At 37.4% G+C, this 25,322-nt stretch overlaps 1 protein-coding gene across 1 annotated transcript in view; it reads right to left on the bottom strand.

Moving 5' to 3' along the window:
* The window catches only part of ITGA8 (integrin subunit alpha 8), a 109,882-nt gene that overhangs the window by 55,539 nt on the left and 29,021 nt on the right, over positions 1-25,322 (bottom strand). Inside the window, exons 13-19 of the mRNA XM_027720540.2 lie at positions 24,067-24,258; positions 11,276-11,321; positions 9,252-9,359; positions 3,387-3,442; positions 2,695-2,849; positions 1,458-1,595; positions 928-995 (exon numbers count right to left, since the gene is read on the bottom strand). Coding sequence (XP_027576341.1) covers positions 928-995; positions 1,458-1,595; positions 2,695-2,849; positions 3,387-3,442; positions 9,252-9,359; positions 11,276-11,321; positions 24,067-24,258 — 763 coding nt within the window. The remainder of the gene's footprint in view (positions 1-927; positions 996-1,457; positions 1,596-2,694; positions 2,850-3,386; positions 3,443-9,251; positions 9,360-11,275; positions 11,322-24,066; positions 24,259-25,322) is intronic.

Genomic DNA, 25,322 nt, shown 5'->3' with positions numbered 1-25,322 from the left:
TCAGGAGTTAGAACATGCACAATTTTTATTTACATATGAATAAAGCAGAAGGACATTTTGCTCTCCCAACATCTGTTCTGGAAAATATTCTGTGAAACATAATAAAACATTTTCCGAAAGAAATGACCCCATGGAAAAGTATGCCAGCACCTGTGTAGAAAAGAGGTAAAGAGAAAACAGTACCACAGACAATCAAAGCAGACTACCACAGAACTTCTCAGTTACTGGTATAAAATTTCAGAGTCTGACTAGTTTCTAACCAGTAAGAAGTATTTAGTGGAGGAATTACTTGCCACAAGGGTGCCATCAGCATTGTTTTGGCAGGGTACAAAGGTGGTAGTTTTTCTCTCATGTCCATTGTAAAATGAACAATGACAAAAATTCTCCTGAGATCTACAACAGTGCTGTGCCCTTTCCTTTCACAGGAATGATGGATAGCACAGAGTCAGAGGTTCCCATTTTTCCTGCTTAGCCCACTTCCTCCCCCACACGAGATATTGTTTCCAAGTTTTGAAATATTTTTAGTCTGAAATTCATTTACTTCACTTTATACTCTCGCTGTATACTGAGTTCAGGAGGATTGTGTCCCAAGTTCAAAGTCACTGGCACACTGAAATAAAAAAATTTGAAACCTCCTATGAACAACAATTTGCATTATCTCTTGGCATTCAGAGAACTAGAACCACCTCTAATGAACACCTGCAAAGTCTGTTTTCTGTGACAACCATTAAACATCATAAACGTGATTTGTAAGTGTATATTTCTCCATTTCTGAGTTTTCTAGATGAAATGGATGCACAAATTAAAATCTGGAAAATTATTAGCTCTAGTAAACAACAGAACTGTGTTCTACATACTTCATTCTGTTACAAGTCAGCAGTGTTTGGACTTCCTTATTCACAGCGTCATTTATTTTATTTAACTTACGGCATAGCAGAAAGCTGCAAGTCAGGAATGCACAAGTTGTCCTCTCCACAGTCAACTAGAATGTAAGCCTGTATTATTGCAAAGTGAAAAAATGATAATACAGTTAGTACATGCCTCAAAGTCCAAATCACTTCCTTAAAAATCACTAAACTAAGTGTCTTAAATATCACTAGCACTGACTTCATGAGTTAATTCTCTGTCTCCTTTCTGTAAGTTCCTTTCCACATGGTAGTTGGAGACTAGACTGTCAACTACATCCTTAGCAGAACAGTATCATCTTTCAGGCCCTTTCCCACACTAACTTGGCTTATGTATTCTAGAAGGCAATCAAAACTAAGAGCACAACAAAGTTTTGGAAATACTTTAAAGGCCTGTCGGTTCTATATTTATATTCAATTTACATTTTGAATTAATTAAATCCTTGTTGTGTAATTTCTGGTCATAATTCTCTGTTTTAAGGAAAATGACACATAGCAATTGTAAATGCTTTCATGTTTATATACAGAAAATGTGGCATGCAAAATTCGTACCTGCTCTGTTAATGAGCTTTTCTGGTAATAGTTCAATATTGGCTTCACAGTCAAACTATCTTCAAAACTGGATTCATCCAAACTATAATTGAAGTTTATATTAATGGGAGATAATTTATCTCTAAATTCTGTTTCATCCTGTGAGTGACAATCAGACAATAAAAAACAGTGGTTTAATACAATTATTTCAGATTAGTATGGTATGTCAACAGTTTCAGACTTCAGTCTTTATTGAATGTAAAGACATGGTTCTTTGACAGCTGCTGGCCAAATTCTGGCTGCATGTAGTGTTATTAGGAAAGTAAGGTGACTCAGCAGTGACTGGAATGCCCAGAACACATTGCCTCCACAGCCCCTTCTGGAAGAAGCCGGCTTAGCTGAGTAGACTCAGAAATTTTTCAAAGTCATTAGCCTAAAATGAAGCTGTTTAAAAGAGACACACAGAACCAACTCCTATCAGCTGCTGCTCACCTTCCTTTTGAACTGGAGGTAGGACATGTGTGGATTTGTGGAGATAATACTGGTGGTTTGTACTATAACCAAGAACTTATGTGAATTAGCAATGGTAAAACTTTCTTGCCTAGGTACTTCCTTACATAGTGCTTGAAACTTCTCCACTTCAACTCCCACTGCATTTCTTGGACCAGACTTGGAATCTACTTCAATTGCATGAGGTAATTCCAGCTGCAACTGAGTAACTATTGACCCTTTCTTCTTTACAACTTCAGATCCATGGTTTTATTTTTTCTAAAAGCATTTTTAAATACCTTCAAAGTATTTTTTAAAATATATGAATTTTAGGCCAATATTTCTAGTGAGGTTCCTTTGAAATATCTGTTGCAACTGAATTGGCATTGACATGACTAGTTGATTATCCCACTGTGAGTACTAAAAAATAAAGGGATACTGAAAATGGAAAGTAATCTCGCATTTTTGTATCAGGAGATGCAGTATTTGATCAAAATTTCCAGAAGACCATGAAATTAATGTATTTTTACACAGAAAAACTGTACATTCTTCAAAAGAAGTCTTTATTTTATACTTATATTGACAAAAGATCAGCCAAAGATTTATATAGGGAATTTTTTTCAAGGTAGCAATATGTTCTGGACATTCTAGACATACAGATAAGGCCTATCTTATCTCACATTTCTGTAATTTTGGAAATTGTTCTTCCTTTTCTGGTGGCTACTTTTTTACTACTGTATGACAGTCCAAAATCTTTTAAACTACTTACTCTGAGATAAACAAGGAAGTCCTGGCAATGGAGCTGCTTCTGTCTTTCTATCACAATGGAGAAGTAATGATGTGACTGATGGTAGTCAAAGAAAAGGGTCCTCTTAACAGCTCCTTTCTGTTTCAGTGAATCTAATTGCAATTCACCTTTCAGCACTAAAGGATACAAATGAATCAAACATTTATTGATTTAATATAGAAAGAGAAAATACTAATCAATTAGTTATTATTGTATTATAATATTATAGTATTATAACATAGTATTACAATTGATTAATCTAACAAAGTCTTCCAAGGAAAACTAATCCATGCTTTAAGTGCCTGTCTCTTTAGCAGCCCACTAGTTTTTGATGCAAAGTATGGAAGATGTGTAATTTAAGCTTTCTGATTTCACTGACAGATCATACATGTACAGGACTTCTGTTGCTTTAAAGTTGTTTTTTTTTTCAAAACAGAACATTCTCCAACAAGGTACATTCTTGATTTTATTTGGAAAATGGCTTAATCTGAATCAAAAATCCTTTAACTCAGTTATAGAAGCTTTGTGCCATATATATACATATACATTTTTTTTAACTGCATTTTCTTGCCTTGGGAGGATCTCACTCTTATCATCTTTCAAAGTGTAAGAAAAAACTACATCTGAAATGTAGCAGGACACAGTAAATTATACAAATAGAAAACATTTCTTACCTATCTCATCTGAAATACTTTGACCTTCAAAGTCTGCGCAGACTCTTACAGTAAAGCTACATATAAAAGAGTAAAAGTGATTATTAGCAGAAATAAAACTCCCCTGGGAATCAGCAGTTCCCAAGTTGTATCTTTAAGTTATTTTAATTTTCTTAAAAAGCTGTAATTGAGATCTGTATTTAGCTACCTATTATATTAATTAAGTTAGCAAGTCTCCTAGGCTTCAGTAATCAAAGAAGAGTCTCTGAGTATCTTCCTGGCAAAAGTATGGAGAAGAGGCTCTGTTACCAGTATTTCTTGAGACATCCTACAGAGATTACCCTTCTAATACTATTGTGAAAGTTAATGCTGACCGTCAGCAAACCACCTTTGTAAGAGGCTGTCTGCAGAAGTCCTTCTGGTTCATCATGGTCAAATCACAAAAATCTTTGAGTATGTAGTCAATACTCAAGCTGTTTTCTAGCAAATCAAAAAATACACAGGATAACAATGTGTTCCACTGGCATTATTATAATATCGTTACTATTTCAAGAGGTTAAATAAAAAAAAATTGCATTAGCCATTGCTCTTCATCTTCTCACTATTGTTATGCTATATACTAATGTCCCCATGCAGTGGATGCAAAGCCAGTAACATAACCTTTAAAACAACCTGTAATCACATTCTATTTGCATGTTTGCTTCCGCTGATCAATGTAATGGAACTGTGCCACATCTGGGATACATGTCACTCTCATGATCTTAATAGACACTTTTTTATCATGGGGTTAAAAAAAGGCATTTATTCTTGAGGAAAAAAATGTCACTATGCCACTAAACTACTAAACTGTAGCTTTCAAATGACAATCCAGTCCATGCAGAAATTGCAAATTCAGTCATATTCCTACTTCTTTACAGAAGGATGAATTAACATATGAAGAACCAATTATTTCCTAATACATAAGGACGAAACAATAAAATTGAGGAAAGCTTGTGCAATTGCACAAATAAAATTTAGAAATCAGGCTTCACAGGCCAGTCTTGTATGTCAGAGCATAAGTGTATTTTCTCAAATGCAAACTCAAGAAAAATATACTCAGTGATCTTGACTTGGAGAAGGCAAATAATTTTTACACTACCATGTCTGAAAAAAGGTTGGGTTAAAACATCCAGTTTGGAATGCTTTACTTGTTCAACAGAACAATTTCAGTGTACATTTTATTTACTACGATGAACAGAATAGTTCATCATACATACTTGAAAACTGAAGTTATGTTCTTAAGCATTACTTAAGAGTAAGAGTCAAGATTTACTCCTTCCACTCCAGGCAGAGCATGTCAAAAAGGGAATGGCAGTGCCAAAGAGCAAATATGTGAAGTGAATAATCTCCCAGATTCTGGCCACACAAGAGGCAATGCTATGGCTTTAGCAGAATTCTGCCACACATTTGTGATTTTATTATTTAGTTCAGAAACTGTTCTAAAGACATCAAAGATTTCAATCACAAACCCAGATGAATTTAGATATGCTCATCACTTTGACAGGAAGATGCTGTGGAGAGGCTGAGGGATGCTTCAGCTTCAAGAAAAAGAAAAGCAGGGGCAAAGACCACAAAAGAGGACAGCAGTCTAAAGGATTTATGGAGATTCAAGATCTGACTCCTAGACACAGTAAGAAATAAAATAGCTGAGCTTTTGAGCTTTCTCATAGGAACAATCAACCAAACAATGCAATTAACAATCAAAGGAAGAAAATTTCAGCAGATAAGAAACAGCTGGGAAATAGTCCATCGTCCTAAGGCATATGAATTTTTTATGTGCTATCAATCTTGTCTCTCCAAAGAGATCCCCACATCACATTTATTCTCTGCTGAGTCTATCATCACTATAAGCTCACGGTTTGAATAGTATTTGACTGTAATTACAAAAGCAAGGAATTACCAGATCATTTGTCATTGTCGAAAATTTCTTTAGCACACAGGTTTGCAGATGGAGAGAAAGAATGGATAATGCTTTATCAGAAAGGCCATTTAAGCTTTAATGCTATGGACTTCCATTCTGTTTGAGGCTGATACCCATCCTGCAAGGTCACAAATCTCTACAGAAGAATGCAGAGACTGTTATTGTCTACTGATAAACAACCTTTAAACAAACTGTTTCCTCTCTGAGGTATAATATGTAAAAGCAAGTCCATATATTTCTATTATGATGCTCTAATACTTGCCTTGCTTCTAGATTTTGCTATGCCAAAGTCTAAGACAGTGACCAACACAGAGCTTTAATGCTGAAGGCATCCCATGGCTAAGCTACACCATGTGGACAGGCCATGGTAACACTAGGGCTGCTGGATAGCTCAAAAGACTGCCTTTTGGATGTCTCCAGGGCTACCGAAACTACTACCTGGCTCAGAGATCTCCCACATAGCAATGCAGCTGTGTTGGTAGCTGTCACTACCTGCCTCCTTCCCTCTGAGAGCTGACTCTCCATCTTCTGACTCTGGGCCACATGCCTTTGCTGCCTGATCCATGGAGTCAGGCTGGCCAACAGCCTATGGAAAATCTCACACAAATCCATCTCAACAATGGTCCTTAGGTCCATATCCATGGGGTACCAATCACATCCTGTTTCAAATTAGGCCAATGGGAAAAGAAAATACTAGCAATAGAAAGGAGCCAAATTAGAAAAATCTATGCAGTTAGGATAGGCTGAAATATTATTATATTTGGATTTTACATTTTCTGTAGGCATTTTGTATTCAGGTTTTTTTTAAAATGTATGTAGAAATGTCTCATTTACTGAATCTAGCTGACCCAAGATTATAAATGTTTTATTACTACTTTAATAGTAGTACCTTTGGAGATAAAAGAATGACAATTTTTTTCAGAGTATTTTTGATAGTAGGAACTTGAAGATCAGAAATTTTAAACAGTCTACCTCTGGTTTAATGGGTTTAGAAAATGTGGATAGCTGGGTTGCCTAAAGAAGCCTGCAAAGCACATCTCAAATCAGACATCCAAACCCAAAAAGTGCTTACAAATAAAAAAATATATTCTACAACTTGACTGTTTATAATGATTGGACAATTCTGTACTACTTTTGGTATGTCAGGTAACTTCTTGGAAATAACAATATTTACCTGAAATTAGTGCAAAGTGAGTAAATAACACTTTCAGATACAATTTAAGCACAAAGTAGCAATAAGGTACCCAGGGGATTATCTGACCTCAAATAGTAATAAAAATACCAATGCATGGGTAAACTAGACATCTCAATAGCTAGAACCCAGTCTTGGACATAATAAATCACATGATGTGGAAACAGTTTTTGAAAACTTAAAATGTTTGATTTATTTACCCCTTTTTACAGATACTAACTTGAATCTCTCACACTTAGGAAAAAAAAGTCTTTTTCCCATATTCTTTAATAGCTTCAAAGTTGCAGAATTTGTTCCAGATTTGCTAGTTTTGGGAACATAGAAACAGCCCCACTTTACACACGGCAGAGAATGAATTATATGCTTCTACAAGTTCAGGACAATTCCCCTACTGCTGTGTATAGAAATTACTTTTTGTACATGTTTCCTCTGTGCTTCAGCTTTTCAATCATGGCAAAAATAATATTTTCCTAATACTTGGAGATGTACAATAATCCACATTATTCACACACACACTTCCTGGAACATTTCTGGTAGGAGGTTTCCTTTCATTCTAACTTTGCTGTGTCAGTCAGTAGACTTTTTATACAAGTTGCGCAGCTGTCACAGATTCATCCCATGGGACTGAGGAATTCTTTGCTTGTTGGAGTTTCCCTACTTATTGTTTTAATATGTGCAATACAAGCTTATATCAACTAAGGAGAAAAATTACAGTGTGGAAAATAGCAGCTGCTCTTCAGTCATTTTGTAATACAAACTAAATCTTTAGGGAACAGTATTTTAGAATTAAGCAGACAGAAATTAAATTATGCTCCTATTAAAGCTCTTGTAGATATGAACCAAACATCTTCTGGCTTACTGTAGTGGAGAAATTAAAAGTAATGAAAAAAATATGCTACAGGAGTATTCGTTTTTTACTCCCTTTTTTAAAAAATACCTCACAGCAGGAGTATTTTTTTTAAGAGATATTTTTATTTATTTCTCTTGTGCAAAAAACCACCTTTTTTCTTTCAATACTCTCTTGGTAAATGTTATGGTTCCAAAATCTTTTTCAGTATGACATTAAGCATTTTTTAAAAGTCTTAAAACCTGAAGTTGTGAGAAAAACAGAATTTTGATCAATGAACGTGCTTCAGCCAAGAGTTGATATTTTAAATTCTGTATTAACTATTAACACAAAATGTACTTAAAAAATTAGAGTGGATCTTGATCTCTCCTATTCCATGTCTTGTCCTTAATCTTGATCCTATTCCAAAAAGGCCAAAGCTTTGTGGAGTTTTGGGACTGTGTAGTTCTACCAAGTGCCTTCTACATTGCTCTGTAGATGGGCAATTTTCTACACTGGGTGTAGAAATGAAGAACATTATGACAAATATGAGAAGTCCTATAAAGTGTAAAAGAAAAGTGCAAGAGTGAAAATCTCTTGACAGCCCCATCCCATATACATTGAGAGCCCACATATATAGGGGTTTAAGTGTACCAGAGTTTAGTTCCTTTATGGTTTTTAAATGAACTGCTTCTGGTCATGATTATTTTTTACGGTTCATATTTATCAATGTATTCTAAAGACTCTTTTGCTGACTTTTACATTTGAGATAATTTTCAGAACTCATCTCCTATAAAGAACATCTCCAGTGTGAGGAATCCCTCTGACCATCTCTAGTTTAAAAGCAGTGAAAAATTTCTGCAGTCATGTATCTTCTGGAGTCCTCCTTTACACTGTAATATTGTTTTCATCCAGCCCATGTCCTGGCAGACTTTCTGTTTCTAATGTTTCTATGTCTGAGAAATCTGTTCCTCACAGTCTCTTTGGCAAGACATACTACTATTTTATATTCAACGTGCACATGTTTATGCTCTGTTTTGATTTTAGCTTCCTCATTTGTTATGGTTTCCACTTTTAAGTAGTATCTTTTTTTTTGTATTTGTAATAACCTCTTTTATCAACTGTTCTGAGGTCCTCTCTAAGTGACCTTTTTCTAGTGCAGTAAATGTGCCTTTATGTGGTATTATGTGCTATTAGATAGCCTCCAACTGTCCTGCAAGCATTTTTATATTTGTAACTGATCTTAAATTGTTTTAATTAACTTCAAGTTTCTTAATGTTCTTTTTCTTTTCAAAGTTAGATGCTACTGTGGTGAAGGGTTTCTCTTTTAAAGATAGATGAAACATTGTCCTGTGTGGTGTACTAAAAAAAAAGCTTTCCTCTGACCAAAGACAACCAGAAACAACATCCTGTGAACTTCTCTCAGAATTGTCAGCCAGATATATTCTCTCTTCCACAAAGGACCAAGATCTGTCTTTCTCCAACAGAAAATGGTAGGCCCACAAGTTCTGCATCATTTTCACTGTTACATTTTCTCAACAAAGGTATGTTTTTTGACAGATCAATGCTTATGTGTTTCATCTGTTTTAGCTGGTTTATCTTTCATTCATCCAAACATTGCATATAATTTTGCAGCTTGACCGTAAGAGACACTGAGCATCCTCCTAAGCAGAAGGAGACTCAGTATATCAAAGGACTCAGCTTATAGCTGTGACACAGTTTGACAATCTGTGAAGTATTGGAATATATAAAAAAAGAACTCTACATAGGAGTTTTTTTGTTGTGCTCAGAGCATGTTTGAACATTTTGAACTTCGAACATGTTCAAAAAAAGCTGCAATAAAAGTTATTAATAAGAAGTTATTTGAGAAAGAGGATAAGGATGGTTTCTGAGTAATCATGAACTTACCAGGCCACTAAAAGCTGAGAGTCAGGGAGCTGACAAGTTTTGTTGTCTGGATTCACAATCATAGGGTTCAGAATAAGATGAGCATTCACTGTAACAACAGGTCTGGCTCTGGGGGACAGAAATAATGTTCACTGCACATAGAAAGAGCACAAGAGTACCCAAGTTGAAGCAGAGAAAACACTTAACTGAGATGGCCACAAAGAAGCCAGAGATGCAGGCTTACTTAGGAGAACACACTATTATAATGCTGCTCCTACCCAAAAGAATTTTTATTTGTTTTTTGGTGCAGAAGCTGTGATACGTCCTACTGAGATTTTGGCAGTTCTTCATGAAAAAAATCACAGGTTAACACATCACTGAAACAGTATCCTATAGTTAACCAGTAGATGAGTCCCAGGACTAAAGCACATCAGACACATTTCATCACACTGAGTTTTCACAAAGGGACAGAGCCTGCCTTTTTGGGATTTACAGCAGTCCTTTGGACATTTGTTTTGTACTGTCTCCATTAACAGTGACATATTCAGACTCGCTAGCTCTGTTTAAGATTCTTAAAAAAAATAAAAATAATTTGGTTAAAGTAGAAGTTGATGTAGGGTATCCTGAGAAAACAATGAAGTAAATTCTGTCTGATATTTCTTGAGAAAATTGACTTTGTAAATCAGGAATAATTATCAGTAAATTCTGCTGAGTACATGGATATATAGTTGTTGTAATGGGAACCACCCCTCTGAAACTGTTATTTAGTAATGAGATAATCTAAAACCGTGAGTAATTTAGAAGAGAAATGAAAACAAATAAGGGTCCAGATTCTGTTATTTTTAAGGCAGAAGTACTATTTTACAGTAACTTACGTAATTCTGGCTAACTCAGCTTATTACAAAATTACTTTCTTCATATTTTAATACACATTTGAGCTTTTATGATTACTTATCTATATTACTTCAGCAAGACATTGAAAAATAAAATTACTCTCTTCATTTTTGTGCGACAGGGAAACCTTTTTTCCTAGCAAATTTTGGTTAACAATATTCTATTTCACCAAAATGACAGATTGTATATTTGGTACGTTCTGGCCAGGAAATGGCCACCTGCTACTCACTGTCTTGAACTAAATAGAACAGATTTTATTGTTATTGAAAATACACAGTGGATCTAATTCTCCAACATTTCACATCCTGTGCAGTCATTCATGACACTGCAAAGTGATGCATTGCAAAGCATTTGCATGATTCTTTAACAGGGAAGTAGGAAAATCAGGTCTATTCACTGCATTCTACAGTGTTAGTTGAAATGAGCTAACATTCCTGTTTTACAAAATTCTTATGCTTTCACAAGCATTCAGTTGAGAAGTAGAACATGCCTTCTCTCCGTCAGGTGCTGCTGGGAAGACAGACAGGAATCAAGAAACATGACTACTTGGTTGTAGCAATGGATGGTGAATATTCAAATGTGAACAACTGTCAGCCTGGCTGGACAAAGAGAGCAGTAACAGATTTTTGTTTATGTACTTGGTTTAGTTTTAAATTATAACTCTAAATAAAAAATGCATTTAGTGGAATTCCATAGTCAGCAAGAACTTTTTGTTTTGTAAAATGGGATCTTGTGCATTTTTTTTAAACTGAGGCTAAAAGGAGCAGTCTTTATTCTCAATAAATAGTTCATCTTAACACATATGACCTCTGAAGAACCAGTCACTTTGAAATTTCTTACTAGCACCATTCCCTGTGAAAAGAAATTAATTTTCAATTCTATGCCTTTTAATTTTTTTATTTAAAATTAACTGAGGAGTCAAACATTCCAGAAGCTTCTTAAGCTACGACTAAGCATGGGAATTTTCACTAAAAATTACAAGTTCTGAGCATGGGAAAAAGCATTTGTTTCTCACAAGATGTTTAATTTATCATCTCTAGTGATCTGTTTTTATACATTGCAACAGAGAAACACAGTAATCTGAAATTTGTTTATTTTCAAATCTCTCACCAAAGCTGTAAAATATAAAATCCATTGTATTTGCCACATACCTGTAAACAACGGCTTTCCCAGCTCCAAATGCACCCACAATTAAATCTGGAAAAAACAATGGCTTCAGAAGAGATATATAGATATCTCTCACACATTTTTTCCTGCCTAAATTAGATTATTTACGTTAAAAATGCAGTAACATAAAACAAGTACAATATTCCTTTCTAAGCAATTTTTTTCAAAAGTGTGCCTGAAAGAAAACACTTCACATTGCCAGAGACCGCCTCAGAAATGTCTCAGTTGTACCCAGTAAGTGCCAATCTATTTAACCCAAGGTCACCCAATCCACAATCTCACTTCTCTCCAACTTGTATCTCAAAGAGATGCAAATCAATTCTTGTCACTTTCATACAAGTCATGTGGAAAATTTATGATGTTCCTTCCTCACAATCTTTTCCGTCCTGCTTTGCGTTTTAAGTAATTTGGTCATTAATTTAAGCATTACATCTCTGTGCACATAAAGACAAGGCAAGGTCAGAGGATGGCTGTTTTCAGAGCTCCTAATATTTCCAGTATTGCAGCAGCATGTACTAAGGCTTACAACAGTTGTCCATCTAAAGCCGTCTTTTTCCCCAACACTCCCCGTTCCAAACAGATGGAGTCAACAACACAAATGCTATACTGGGACTTGGGCACTTCTTTGTTAGTGGTCGTCATCTTGGGTTTGGGAATCTACAGGACCAAATATTTCCTCTTTTTGCCTCGAGCCCTCACACAGGGCTCCCCAGAAAGATCCAGACTGGTTTGCTGGATCCATTCAGGCCTGCTGGAGAAAAACTGGAGCCAAGCAGTGATGAAGATCAAGTTTCCTGCTGCCTCTGACTTTGGAAAGAGCTTTGTTTCATTTTCAAAGCCCCCAAATGTCCATCTGGGCACTCCTTTCACTCCACTGTTGTTACTATACGATTTAATTGACACGTGTCCGATTCAGTACACTGAGCCTTACAACAGACCTTGCAGTGGTACAGACTGGCAACCTAAATGGATTTAAATAAGTTAATTAAACCAGTACTCAGGGTTGTAAACAAAGCCTTACCAGTTGCTTTTATAGTTTTAGCACTGGTTTGCTTAAGAAACCCAGAAGTAATCGAGCATGATGCAAATACAAAGCTTTGATGTTAATTAGCTGGATCGGTTTGATCCAGGGCTGGCAGTCTGTTTTCTAGTGCTCCTTTGTCTTTCAGATGGCCGGGATTTCACAAGTTTAAACAAGTACTTCACATGGGCATCAGCTGGTCCTACACTGAATTCCACTGAATAACATACTAATAGGAGAAGGAATGGACAGTTTACGGGTCTGATCCTCTTTTTGTACAACATTTACATTTTTCTAGTTTCATTGGCCTTAGAGAAATATGCTTCAGGGTCAGGAACACTTTAAATAGCAGAAGAAAATGAGTGTTGTTTTTAACTCCTTTTTGGGACATTTATGTGTACTTTTAATTAGTAGCTTTTTTAGACAACTTGCACACAGTACCAAATCTAAAGATGTTTAAATAAATAACTATTTGAGACAAAGCCATCATCATAAAGGCTACACCACACACGAGGCAAAACTTTTCCTGGAAGCTCACTGATAGCAGCACCCATAGTAACCCTCCAGAAACATTTAATAGTTTGTTGATTTTTTTTTGTGTTTGAGGTTTTCTGTGGGTTTTGTGTTAGTTTTTTTTCCCTGCTTGTTGGGGTTTTTTTAAATGAAAAAGAAATGTTATGTTATTAACAGAAAGTGAAAGACAAGAAGGAAAGGGTTTCTGTTCTGTTGTTCCCAGGTGGATACTCTTTATGAATTCTGCAACAGACTTGACTTACAGCATGTACTGTTTTATACTAGACTTGATAAATCAAAAAGTTTCAGGGCTATGTTACGGCAGAGACAAAACAGGTAGACATCCAAGACTTATCCGGACCCTGGTCTTGGGATGATTTCATAATCCAATCTTTCATTAAAAAATCATAGAATCACAGAACATATTGAATTGGAAGGGACCCACCAGGATCATTGAAGTCCAGCTCCTGGCCCTGCACAGGACACCTCAAGAATCACACCATGTGCCTGAGAGCATTGTCAAAATGCTTCTTGAACTCTGTCAGGCTTGGTGCTGTGACCACTTCCCTGAGGAGCCTGTTCCAGTGCCCAGCCATTCTCTGAGTGAAAAAACTTTTCCTGATATCTAATCTAAGTCTCCCCCAACTCAGCTTCATGATGTTTCTTCAAATCCTGTCACTGGTCACCATACAGAAGAGATCAGTGCCTGCCCCTCCTCCTCCTCCTCTCATAAGGAAGTTGTAACTGCAATGAGGTCTCACCTCAGTTTCCTCTTCTCCAGGCTGAGCAGACCAAGTGCCCTCAGACGCTCCTCATACAGCTTCCCCTCAAGGCCCTTCACCATCTTTGTTGTCTCCTTTGGGCACTCTCTAAACAGTTTAACACCTTTCTTACATTGTAGTGCCCAAAACTACCACAATATTCAAGGTGAGGCTGCCCCAGTGCAGAGCAGAGAGGGACAATCCCCTCCCTCACTCAGCTGGCTTTGCCTGATGCCCCCCAGGACACGGTTGGCCCTCCTGGCTGCCAGGGCACTGCTGACTCATATTCAACTTGCCATCGACCAGGACCCTGAGATCCCTTTCAGTGGCACTGCTTTCCAGCCCCTTGCACCCCACTGTATTCACAGAACCAGGGTTGCCCCATCCCAGGTGCAGAATCCAGTACTTGCCCTTATTAAACTTCATAGATTTCTAACTTATCAAGGTCTCTCTGCAGGGCCTCCCTGCCTTTGAGGGAGTCAACAGCTCCTCTCAATTTAATGTCGTTGGCAAACTTCTTTCTGGTTTTCCATGAGCAGTGTTTCCTCACTGCCACTTCAGCCAGGTTTGGTGACACAGTAAAAAAGATGAGGACCTTCAATCATAGCACCACCACAAAGGCCCTGTTTGAGCATATAAGGGCAGCCGAGACTGTGCTTATCTTTCTTTTTTGGAAGCTCTTACTTTTACCCTGATGTGTCCTTTGTTCTCTGTTCTAAACCACGCTTATTCTTGATCCAAAGATCTTGAATGAGTGAAACCACTCAGTAGAGAAAGTGGAATTAAGAATGAATATGCAAACAATAAAACATATTTATACCCAGTAGTGACATCTACGATCTAATGCAAGGACAAAGTGATTATATATTCAAGCAAAGTATTTGTTGGAAAATTCATTAGGGAGTTTTCTTTGCTTCTACTTGTTCTATTACAGAGCAGTAGTTTTATTCTTCTTTCTTTCATTGCTTTGTGGCATGCAACTCCTATACCTATCACTGGAAAAAAACATTTTTGATGTTGATACAAATGCATGAGATTTGAATATACATCCAATCAGAGCACTTCTATAAGCAGAAGTTTTGAATTTGTTGTGTGTTCTGCAGAAGAATGTTACTAATCATTTTTACAAAAAAATGCATGAGACGTCTAAATTATCTGAAGTTTGGCAACTTTCCCCTCCTAAAAATAGAGAAAAGTTGTCCTTATTAATACTTGCTAATGCTATGCATGTAACGTCACTGATGCAAAGGTCACTAGCTTAAAAACAAGGCTTTAACAACCAATTACACAGCAAAAAAAAAGGCCAGCTTTAAAAAAGCAGCTTAACTCCTTATAACCCTTCCAAACAGAGCCTGAAGAAAAGCATATGAAAACCTTTACTCCTTTGCATTAGTGAGGGGTTTTTTCAAGCTCAGATTAAAATGTGTATATATAAAGAGAGAAACAAAGAAGGAGAAGTATCAGAATCACGAAATCTCCTTCACTTCTTCTTTTCTCATATTTCATGTTTTCAGGATGATGAGGGGCCTCATCAGTTTAGGTAAATGACCACTTTGCCTATGTTGTCTCTTTCAGAAGATTTTTTATCAGCTGCTCCCCTTCAGAGAAGCCGAGATCTGGAAGAGGGAACTGGTGGCAGCAGCCGTGAGCTTCTGCCTCATTGCTGTTGTGGGATAAATGAGCTGTGGGGTCACAGTCACACTGCAAAAACTAAGAAAACAAGCATGGAGTGACTCCACAGGAATTCTTATCTTCCATTTCAACACAGCTTGTGGGTTGCATGCATTAGTGTCCCAACTGGTAGAGTTCACAGAGCTTAATCCTGAAACAAGTGTCTTTGGCATGTATTTAACTGATGTCAAGGGGCACAAAGCTAAGCAATCCTAATGCTTATTTCAAATTTTACTTTGCTCTGAAGAGAAGGGTTCCAAGATGCCCTCTGGTGAATCCATTTTCCGAGATAAAATTATCATAAAAAGTTAAGGAGATGGCACTGAAAGGCACACTGGACTTTGCAAGCTGGTCTGTTTACCTGCACCTTCTGCCATGTGGCTTTTCCAGACCTGAAACACCATATGATAAAGGGCAGAAACTTGCCATGATGCTCCCTACCTAGATCTTCAACCAAATGAAATAGGAAGATCAACAAGGTCTTACTTCCAGTCTCAATTAATATATTCATTTATTAACTTGAGAAAATTCTTTGATACCCTGGTATTTTTAAAGGACATCTCCATTACCTGTGAGAGACACAGGCTCAGGGAGGAACATGTATCGTGTTCAGCACCCTAGATTTGGTTTGAGTTCGTCCAGTAACCCTAAAAGAAATTGCCAAGGCATGGTATCTCATCTTGCTTCATGGGGGACAGTGACCAAGGAAAACAGCCACGAACAACTACGTAACTGGCACTCACCTCACTTCTGAGAAACATAAAAATGAAATGACAGCTGGGTCACCTCACCAATGCAACTCTATCAGGATAGGCAGGAAAACATTAACTTCGGGGAATCAGAATGATTTGCCGACAGCTTTAGGTATAACTTTATGTAGTCTGTCAGTTTAATTGGACAGTATAAAAAGGGACTGGAAAATAATTAGGATTATATTCTATCTGAGTACAGGTGCTAATAGAAATTTCATGAAAGCGAGTGAGAAAACTGCCTAGCTGCAAACCCTGTTAAAAAAATCTTTGTGAGCCTTTTTGCTTTTTATTTTCCTCAGCAGATCAGCTGCCAAAAAGGCCAATGATCATATTTCTATTTGTTTTCTAGGATTTCAGCATCCATTATGATCTCAAATCTCAGTAGGAAGGGTCCAGAATAAAATTTCCTTTAAATGGCCATCACTTCAGGCTTGACCATAGCAAAAAACACAGGACCATCCAGTTTAGCCAGCTTTACTCAAGAATTTTAGTTAAATACTACAAACAGCCACCAAACAAAACAGAGTCACTTTCTTCCAATCCTACTATTCTCAACTGCCTTGATCCTACTCTGTTTTTCAATCATTCTGGTAGCAGGTCTGTTAAGTATACCACCTAAGGCTAAGTCATATCTACACTTCTCCCTTTTGTCTGAATGAGTCTCTTTTATAATACAACTATATTATTTATTATATTACAGATAAATCCCAAAGAGGGCAGTTAGTGTATCATCACTTCAGTAAAACACTGTTTATTGGGATCAATGGCTTTACTCTTATATTGTATTGGGCCCAATACGGTGATTTTGTTAAGTATCTCGAAGAATTTTAGAAAAGCACACCTATAAATTACATGGATATTAATTTGCCCTAAAATGAACAAATTTGTAGGCAAATCTGAGGTTCTCTCTACAGTTTTGATTGATTACTCATGTGAAAATGTAATTAACTGGTAGAAGCAGTTCAGCTTTTCTGCATTTGCTGGCAAAACCCAAGCCGTTGTTCTGGCTCCTACACACAGCAGTCTGCTCTTGGCAGAGCAGATGCAGCTTCTCATTGATTTAATTTGTTTGTCTTCCACAAAGCTCCTGGACCAACTTCATAATTTAATCATGACTAGATTCCGATTTGTGATATTTTTGGCACAATGCCTATTGTTCACAAAAAAATTTATGAATCTGAAGAACCCTTGCCTCTAAGAAAGAAACTTGAGGATTTTCTTCCTGCTGTTTGAGTTAACGTACTCAGCAGATGGAGCTGTTAAATACTCCTATTTTAATAAGATTAGACTGGATTACTGAAGTTCTGAGGAAATTTTGTCTGATTATCACACTTCTTTCCTTCTTAAAATGTTTCTAGAGTAATCTGTTTATATTAACTACATGATATTCTTAAGCTAGTAATGGAATCCAAAATAACAAGGCATGAAGGTGCCTTACCCATTTCCCTTTGCTGACAAAGGCTTGACTAAAAAGAACAACCAAAAGAACAGGCCAACAACTGTATTTGAACAGAATATCTTGAAGATGAAGCTTCAGTGGCACTGACTCCAGAATGACTCTCTAAATTACTAAGGAAGAGTTACACAAGCATCTAAACAGCTAGGGGGAAGAAACAACAGTGCATAATTTATTTGAGCAATTAACTAATTAACTAATCAACAGTCTTTGAACAATGATTTCATCTAGAGTATTGTTCTGAATCCACCCACATGGTTAAAAGAAACTGGATAAATCATCCTGATTCACAAACACATTTGAAGAAACCACAATCTGCGGGAGGATATGCCACAAGAAGAAAGTAACTTTAATGAGTAAGTTTTTCATTATAAACTATTTGCTTAGCTATAATCAGCCATCAAGTGACTGAACATATGCTGAAATGTGAGGGTGGAAACCTTACAGCCTCCAAATGCCTGAGCTGTGCACAGATAGATGAACCAGCTGGAAGTGCGGCACCATCACCTAGACAATCACAGGCTCCAAGCACTCAGTGGGGACTAGCTTTGAACGGATGCCCAGAAGCCAAAAAAAACAAATTTCTTTCCCATTAAAGAGATTTATGGATTTCTTTGGTTTCTATGAAAATTGAACTATGCTAATAGAAAAAGACAAATAAAATTATAAATAAAATAAACTATAATGCAAAATGCATGCCTTTGCTTCATTCCCTGCTCCAGGCCTTGATGACACACATAAAGCTCAGGATGGAGCAAAGGGGCCCTAAAAGTCCCAGAATTACAGGAGAGTGGAAGCTGTCTTGGAAAATTACCATCATGGGGTTCAGATGTCCCAGAGGAGAAGGGAGCCAGGAAGACTGTGCTGAGGAATTTCATAATACCTTTATGCAAACCTTGAAGAGTTCTGTCACAGGGAATCCCATGGTTATATAAACTGTGTTACGGGCCTCACCAGTACGATCTCAGACACAGCACAGTGATGCTTTGCCATATCCTAACCTCAGCACTGAAAACAGCAGCACAGAATCTCATGCAGAATTCCAACTACCACTGTAATTGCACTTAACTGATGGAAAAAGCCAATCTTTTGCACTTTTTCACTCCATTCACCTCCTTTTTTCTTTAATCCCATTTATTCTTTTTATATGACTGACAATCCAGAGTAACAGTGTTGTTAGTATTTACTATGGAAGCAGAAGTGAGATCAGATCCCCTTCTTTGAATATGACCTTAGACATGAGCTGTCAGAAAACAGTAAAATGGATCATCTGTTGAAAGATGTTTACAATTATGTCAGTGTTAGTAAATTAGTGGCAGAGAATGTGCCTGTGTGCTGTACCTTTACTGTCTGCAGTGGTATCATTAGAATGTCCCTAAAGCAGTTGGCCTATGCCAATTATTAGTCTCCAAAAGGGAGAATGAAGTAACCCTGTTTTGGCAAAAAAGTGAGTTTGATAGTATGGACAAGGAGTGTTCAGTGACAGTTCAGAACCAAAGACAGCATATTTCATTTACTAGTGTAGATGTAGCTTAAGAGGATTAATTGGTCTTTACCTTCTAACTCTTACATGACTACAAAGATGGGAGCATCCATCCATTCATTGCCACCATCACCCCTGTTTGGCACCGCAATCCTTCTAGGTGAGGAAGAATACTCTATTTGGGGCCGAAGGTGATGAATACCAACACAGAGAGAGGGCAGCTGCAGCTGCATGTCTTTAGAACTGTTAGGATGATCAGCATAGCTTTCTGCCTCTGCTGCTTCCCAGGGTTGAAAGTTTCCCACTACCCCCAAAGCCTGCAAAGCAGCGACTACCATGTTATCACCCCTGTCTCTGTTGATAAAGGAACAGATCTGTGCACATAACATCTGGAGTGTCTGTAAGTATGACACAATTTACAGAACTCCTTTCCTGGAAAGCTGTGGAGATGTAAACCAAAGGTTGTGCTTAGTAACAAAAACTCTCTTCCCTGTTGAAAGGCTAGAAAAATCTCCGTATTTTCACAATGCTGACAGTAGAGGTCTGTTACTCTTGCAGTGGTAACATCTGTGCCAGGACAGCTGAAGAGAGATGGTCATTACACTGACAGGACTGCTAATAAGAGGGGAAAAGCAGCCCTGTCTGCATGCTGACCCTACCAAAGAAAGTTCCATTTTTAGGTACGATGTTGAACAGGTAGTCATTCAACTGTCTGTATCCTGTGCTTTGTGCAGTGAGTGGCTACACAGTGAAATTAAAGTCAGGGCATGAACTTGAGCACTGTGTTGGTACTGTCCATATTTTTGTATTGTTAGTACAGATTCAGCTGTGATTTTAGCATGTGCAAGCTAGTACTCTTCCAGATAGTAGCCAAGAAAGGTCTGAGGAATAGCCTGGGCCAAAGACCTTTCCAAAACGGCAGTTTGGGTATGGTCATCCTGTTCCAGTGGGCAGGAGATTTCATCTGAATACTGAGCTGTGTTGTGCCATGCAACTTCAAGGCCAGACCACAGTTCCCGGCTCACTTAATTTTCTTGTACAAACATAATTACTGATACCAAGGAAAAATATTTGGGACTGCTGTTTTGTCAAGTGTTAATTCTGATTTTCTTCTCAGTAGGGAAGATGACAACCTTTTTTTAAATGTCGGTTAAGTCTGAAATCCAGGTCAATGGTATAATCTTTATTAGAAGCAATATTTTACCCAGATATAAGTCACATATTACTAACTGCTCTTTACATATGAAGAAGAGGCAGCAGTGGTGGCAAGACTGAACCATCACCTGGTACAGCAGGACGGGTGTGCCATTTTCCATTACGCAAGGAACAATTAAGTAAATTAGGGTTCCTTTCACAGGATTGGTAAAACACATGGCTGAGGGAGGGAATATGGCAGAAGTATGTAAAATAACAGTGCAGTAAAGGATTGTTTACTATCTCTTCACTATCAGAACTAGGGCACATCCACAGAAACTGTCCAATGGAATGTTCAAGACTTGAATGGGACACAGTGGAAAGAATTATTTCTTCACAAAACATTCAGCAAGGTGTAGGGTCCCTTGACGCATGTTGCATGTGTCATAAGTTTACATGAGTTCTACAGCTGATTGGTCAAATTAACGGAAGAAAAGCCTGTCAAGGGCTACTAAATTTGGATATACCACCTCTGATTCGGAGCCACCTTACTCCTCTGGTTGATTAGTGCTGGATGAATATTCTGGGAAATATTACAATAACTGTATGTTTCCCTGGATATCTGTTGTTGGCCACTGCTGGAAACACGCTACAGTGCTAGACAGATCTTTCATCTGTATAAATATGGCTGTATTATGTTCTTTCCTGCCTGCTCTCCTACTCCACCATTAAACCCATCCGTGGTCTGTTTTATCCCGTATTTGTTATACAACTGGGCTCATGGGGGACAAGAGGCTCTTCCTCTTCTTTTCCTAAATAAGAGCAAGAAGTAGGAAGGGGACTCTCTTCTCTCGCTGGCCAGAGTTGCAGGAAGAGAAGGAAGGAGAAACCACTCCATCCACAGGAAAGTTGGAGGATATGAACAGCACTGTGTACTAGAGACCCTTCATCTGCTCCCTCTTTTCTTCTCTGTCCCTGAGCTTATACTGGCATTTGGGTGAAGAGAGAAAGATATCACTTCCTGTACCAAATGGCTGCTGTTCTCCAGAAGGCTAACAGGTTAAATTCAGACTGAATTGAACTCCAAGCCAAGAGGGGCTTTAACCTTTCTCCAATGGGAGAAAAATTAGACTGTGGTCCACCCTCACTTTTTAGGAACTATATTTATTCCTCAACTTGTAATCGAAGAGCACTGGTTCATGGGCTCAATACAGTGATCCCAGGATGAATCTAAGTAGTTGTGACAAGAAGCCATATAAACTGGCCTCCAGGTCAGTGACCTGGTCCAAAACCATGAATACATGATCTGAACTAATGAAGGTCTGAACCTCTAAAAGCTCTGAAAATGTTACACAGTGCATTAAAAATGAAATGGCAGATTAACTCCCATCTCTCAGCCTCTCACTTGCTAGCAGGTGTATGCCTGACTCATGAACAATGTTAGGCACAAGGGCTAGAGTAAACTGTACAAGAACAGTTACAGTTATACAAGTCAGTCCTGAACACTTGAACTCTAGCCATGGAAGAGCTAATTGCTTGGAGAATCTCACCTTAGACAGTGGCAATACATGTTTATGCCTGCAGCCAGACATTACAACTGGCTCTCATTTCTCAGTCTATAGGGTCAGAACTTCTGAGAGTGATGTGTCAGCATAATTTGGTTTTATTACATTGTTCTTCTTATAAAATACAAACATTAAAAAGCTTTAATTAAATTTTTTATTATATTTTTTCCCTAATCTTTCACAATCCTTTTTGAATTACAGGCACAAACTGTAAGTAGTTTGGGAAGCATGGAATTAAAGGCTAGTTTTCTAGACCTTCTATAGTCAGCAAGACTCAGTTTATCTAAAATAAAACTTACTTCTTATTCCTTCCAACTTCAGTACCTCACTTCCTCCTTGTACAAGGATTGCCCTTCAGCACTTCCGTCAGGAGGCAAAGAAGAAAAGCTCTTTGACACAAGAAGGATTACTTATTTCATCGCCTAGCATATTTGTTCTGTGCTCCCATTTCCCCATATTATTCCTTTCTTTTTTATCCCTTTTTCCCATAGGAAGGCTATTTTTGTGCTAGTACTGTACCATGTTTGTGTTATTTTTACAGCTCTGTTTTGGTGCTTCAAGACTTCGAGAATTAAGGAAGAGGTGGTTGACTGACAGTAAGGGCTTTTTCTTCTCATTTTCTGAGAGATCCTCCCCAGTACTCTGCACTGCTCATCTAGATACTCAGCTGAGGGATGGAGGGAAAAGCTAGTTACAGTAAATGCAGGGTGGTGGATTTTTACTTTTTTTTTTTTTTTTTTTTTTTTTTTTTTTTTGAAAATGAATAATTCCTGTAATAAAACCGAACCATCAAACACATAGTGAGCTAACACCACAATGTCAAATTCTGGTAGTAGGATGCATGGTGGAGCCAACAATGACAAGTAGAATAATTCCAAGAAATCTCACAACTATAGTAGTTCCTCAGTACATATTAGGAAGATCAAGACTCATTACCCAAACTTTCCACAAGTTAGCTGAAAAGATGCTCCATATAAAGTATGCTAATACAGTAGTGAGATTTCTACTCCACTTTCTTCCCTATGTGAGTCAAAGAATCTCTCCCTTCCCTCTATCTTTTCAATCTTAGAAATGTCAGGAATGCCATATCCTGTTTTCTTTGGTTTTGGTGGGGGGCCTTGTGGGTGCTTGAGGAGAAGTTTAAATGTTGAAACTTTAATAAAGAGCTCTGTTGTCCAAAAGAACCTCATTAGTCATGGACAATGAAAGACTATTAATAGCAACATCAACAATATGCATACAAAAAGTCAAAACAGCTTTAAAAGCCCTTTCTTCTCTCAAATGCTAAAGATCCTCTTACTGCAGTCTTGTGATAGCCTCACTTTATTACTCTGTGGTCAGCTTTTCTGTTTGTGAAACTGTGATTTCTATTGTAAACACCCCTTCCCAGAAATTCCCTTCTGCGTTTTGAAAGGCACCCTTTTCAAGGTTTTTACAATTCATCACAAAAAGGTAAAAGAGATCCCATTTTTGTCCTTTTGAAAAATTTTTACTTTTGAAATAACACAACTTTTAAGAACTTTAGCCTTGAAATAACCCAGGATAACAAAAGTGATTTTGTAGTAAGTCAGGGAAGTGCAGACTATTAGCATTTTACTGCGGATGAACCTTTCACAATAACAAAATACGATGTTTTACTGCATGCCCTTGCTAAGGCTTCTGAACTGTGAAGAAAAGAAACAGAATATATTTGCTTCCAGAGGAGAGAGAGTAAATACAAGTACACTCACACTACTTTGGTGCTAGAAAAAAATTTCTTTAAAAAATAAATACTTCCCTGTGAAACTTAACTAGTGTTACAAACTTGATAAATATAAATACCTACTTTATTAGATAAGCTAATAAGGAAGAATCAAAGCTACCCTAAAAATGAGGAGTCCATCTAGCAAAATGAAAACAGAGACAGAAAGGTCCAAATAAAGTATTTACCTTTAAGCAATTCGTATTCTTTCTGCTTTTTTGTAGTGCAATCAAAGCCATTAACTATATATAGCTCAGTGTCTCTTCCGACAGCAAAAAATAACTTAGCAACACAACCAAGTCATTCCCTTATTTACAATACAACATGTTTTTAATTAAGAAAGAATGCCAGGATGAAGGAGACCTTACAAGTTGAATAAGCTGAGAGCTTTCAATTTTTGGAAGTGGGGGGAAAGGGTTAAGCTTTTTATTGTAAACTTCACATGTTTTATGTTAATACAACTATTTAAGCCCTTTCTTGACTTTCTGATCATGTCTTTTGACAGGAAAGGGAGTATTTGTTTTTGTCTGATTTTAACTCTCAGGAAAGTGAACAAGAACTATCCAAAAATGTCTGTTCTTTATTCTGACCTTTGCCTTCCAAAAGGAGCAGTGTAGGCATGATGCATTTTCCAGAGAATGGAAGTATAAAATTCCATTTCTAATGGAAAAATCTTACCTGGATAATCATTCTTGTCTACATCTGAGTCTCCCCTTAGAGTGAAGCCAAATCCCGAAGGCATGGACTGTGAGGCCCAGGCTCCATTGAGAACCTGGGAAGGGTTAGTGTTTAACCCATTACTGTATCCATTGTAAATGAGAACTTTCCCTCTTCTGTCTTCTCCTGCAAATGGTGCACCAATAGCAATGTCTGCAGTGAAGGAAAAAAAAAAAGTAAAAAAGAAAAAAAAAAAAAAGAAAAAAAGAATGGGTACAATTAAAAATTAACTCCCTGCAGGAAAACTGACACAAACGGCTCCTGCTACAAACATGCAAGATCTTCAACATTCTATACTTCTAGTTTTAAGGCAAATATACAAAAATGTTTGCAGTGTCTTTTCTGTGTCAAAGTTTCATGACAAAAGCTTATAAAATAATCCTTTGAAAATGTTATTGAATTATACTAAATAGCCAGTCCACACTGGATTCCTCTACATATTTCCAGGGCAGTTAACTAGCTTTAATAAACCAAGAACTAATGAATGCCTGCTTCTACTTTAATATTTTTAAACAGGCACAAATTTTCCTTGATTTCCTCTATCACCTAATTAAAAAGGAACAGCTGTTAGATAAAACTAATTTTCTTTTTCCAGATAAAATATTCTACATAGACAAAAATATTCCATCCCTTAAATATGCAGTGCTCTAGTATACAAAAGAGAACAATGGAATATCATGTTTTCATTTGTACCAAGCCATCATCTTATTGAGAAATAAGAATATTTCCAAGTCAGGAATCTAACAGGAGAGTTTGGGCACTGTGCAATTAAACACTTCAGCCCTTAAAAATGAGGTGCCATATCCAAGAAGCAGAACTCACAGTGCTCTTCTTACTTCCTATGCATGGGATGTGGAGACGGTCATGTTCTAGACTGAGATTCAACAGCCACACTATCTGAGCTAGCCAACAGAAAACACTAGAGGATACATATCTACAACTCTAATTTTTAGGTTCCGATGTAGAAGCTGATGCTGAATTTCTTTGTTAAACTTAAATCGAGCACCTGGAATCTGTAGCTTCTCTCTAAAGGCAGAAATGCACCAATGCTCTATAACTGGCATCTTCAGTTATGAAGCAGAAGACTTTGGCTCAAGATTCTTCTTAGTCTTTACACAGTGACAGAGAAAAACAGCAATGTCTCCTGCCTGCCTTATCTGAATTCTGGAGAGCAGACCAACATTCCCTGCCCAGAGTAGCTGAGGGCATCTGCTATT

The sequence above is a fragment of the Pipra filicauda genome, unplaced genomic scaffold (genome assembly GCF_003945595.2).
Source record: "Pipra filicauda isolate LSUMZ 115617 unplaced genomic scaffold, ASM394559v2 scaffold65_size3143899_pilon, whole genome shotgun sequence".
In the NCBI taxonomy this organism is placed as follows: Eukaryota; Metazoa; Chordata; class Aves; order Passeriformes; family Pipridae; genus Pipra; species Pipra filicauda.
The sequence above is the reverse complement of the archived record's forward strand: the minus strand, read 5'-3'. Positions and strand labels throughout refer to the sequence as shown.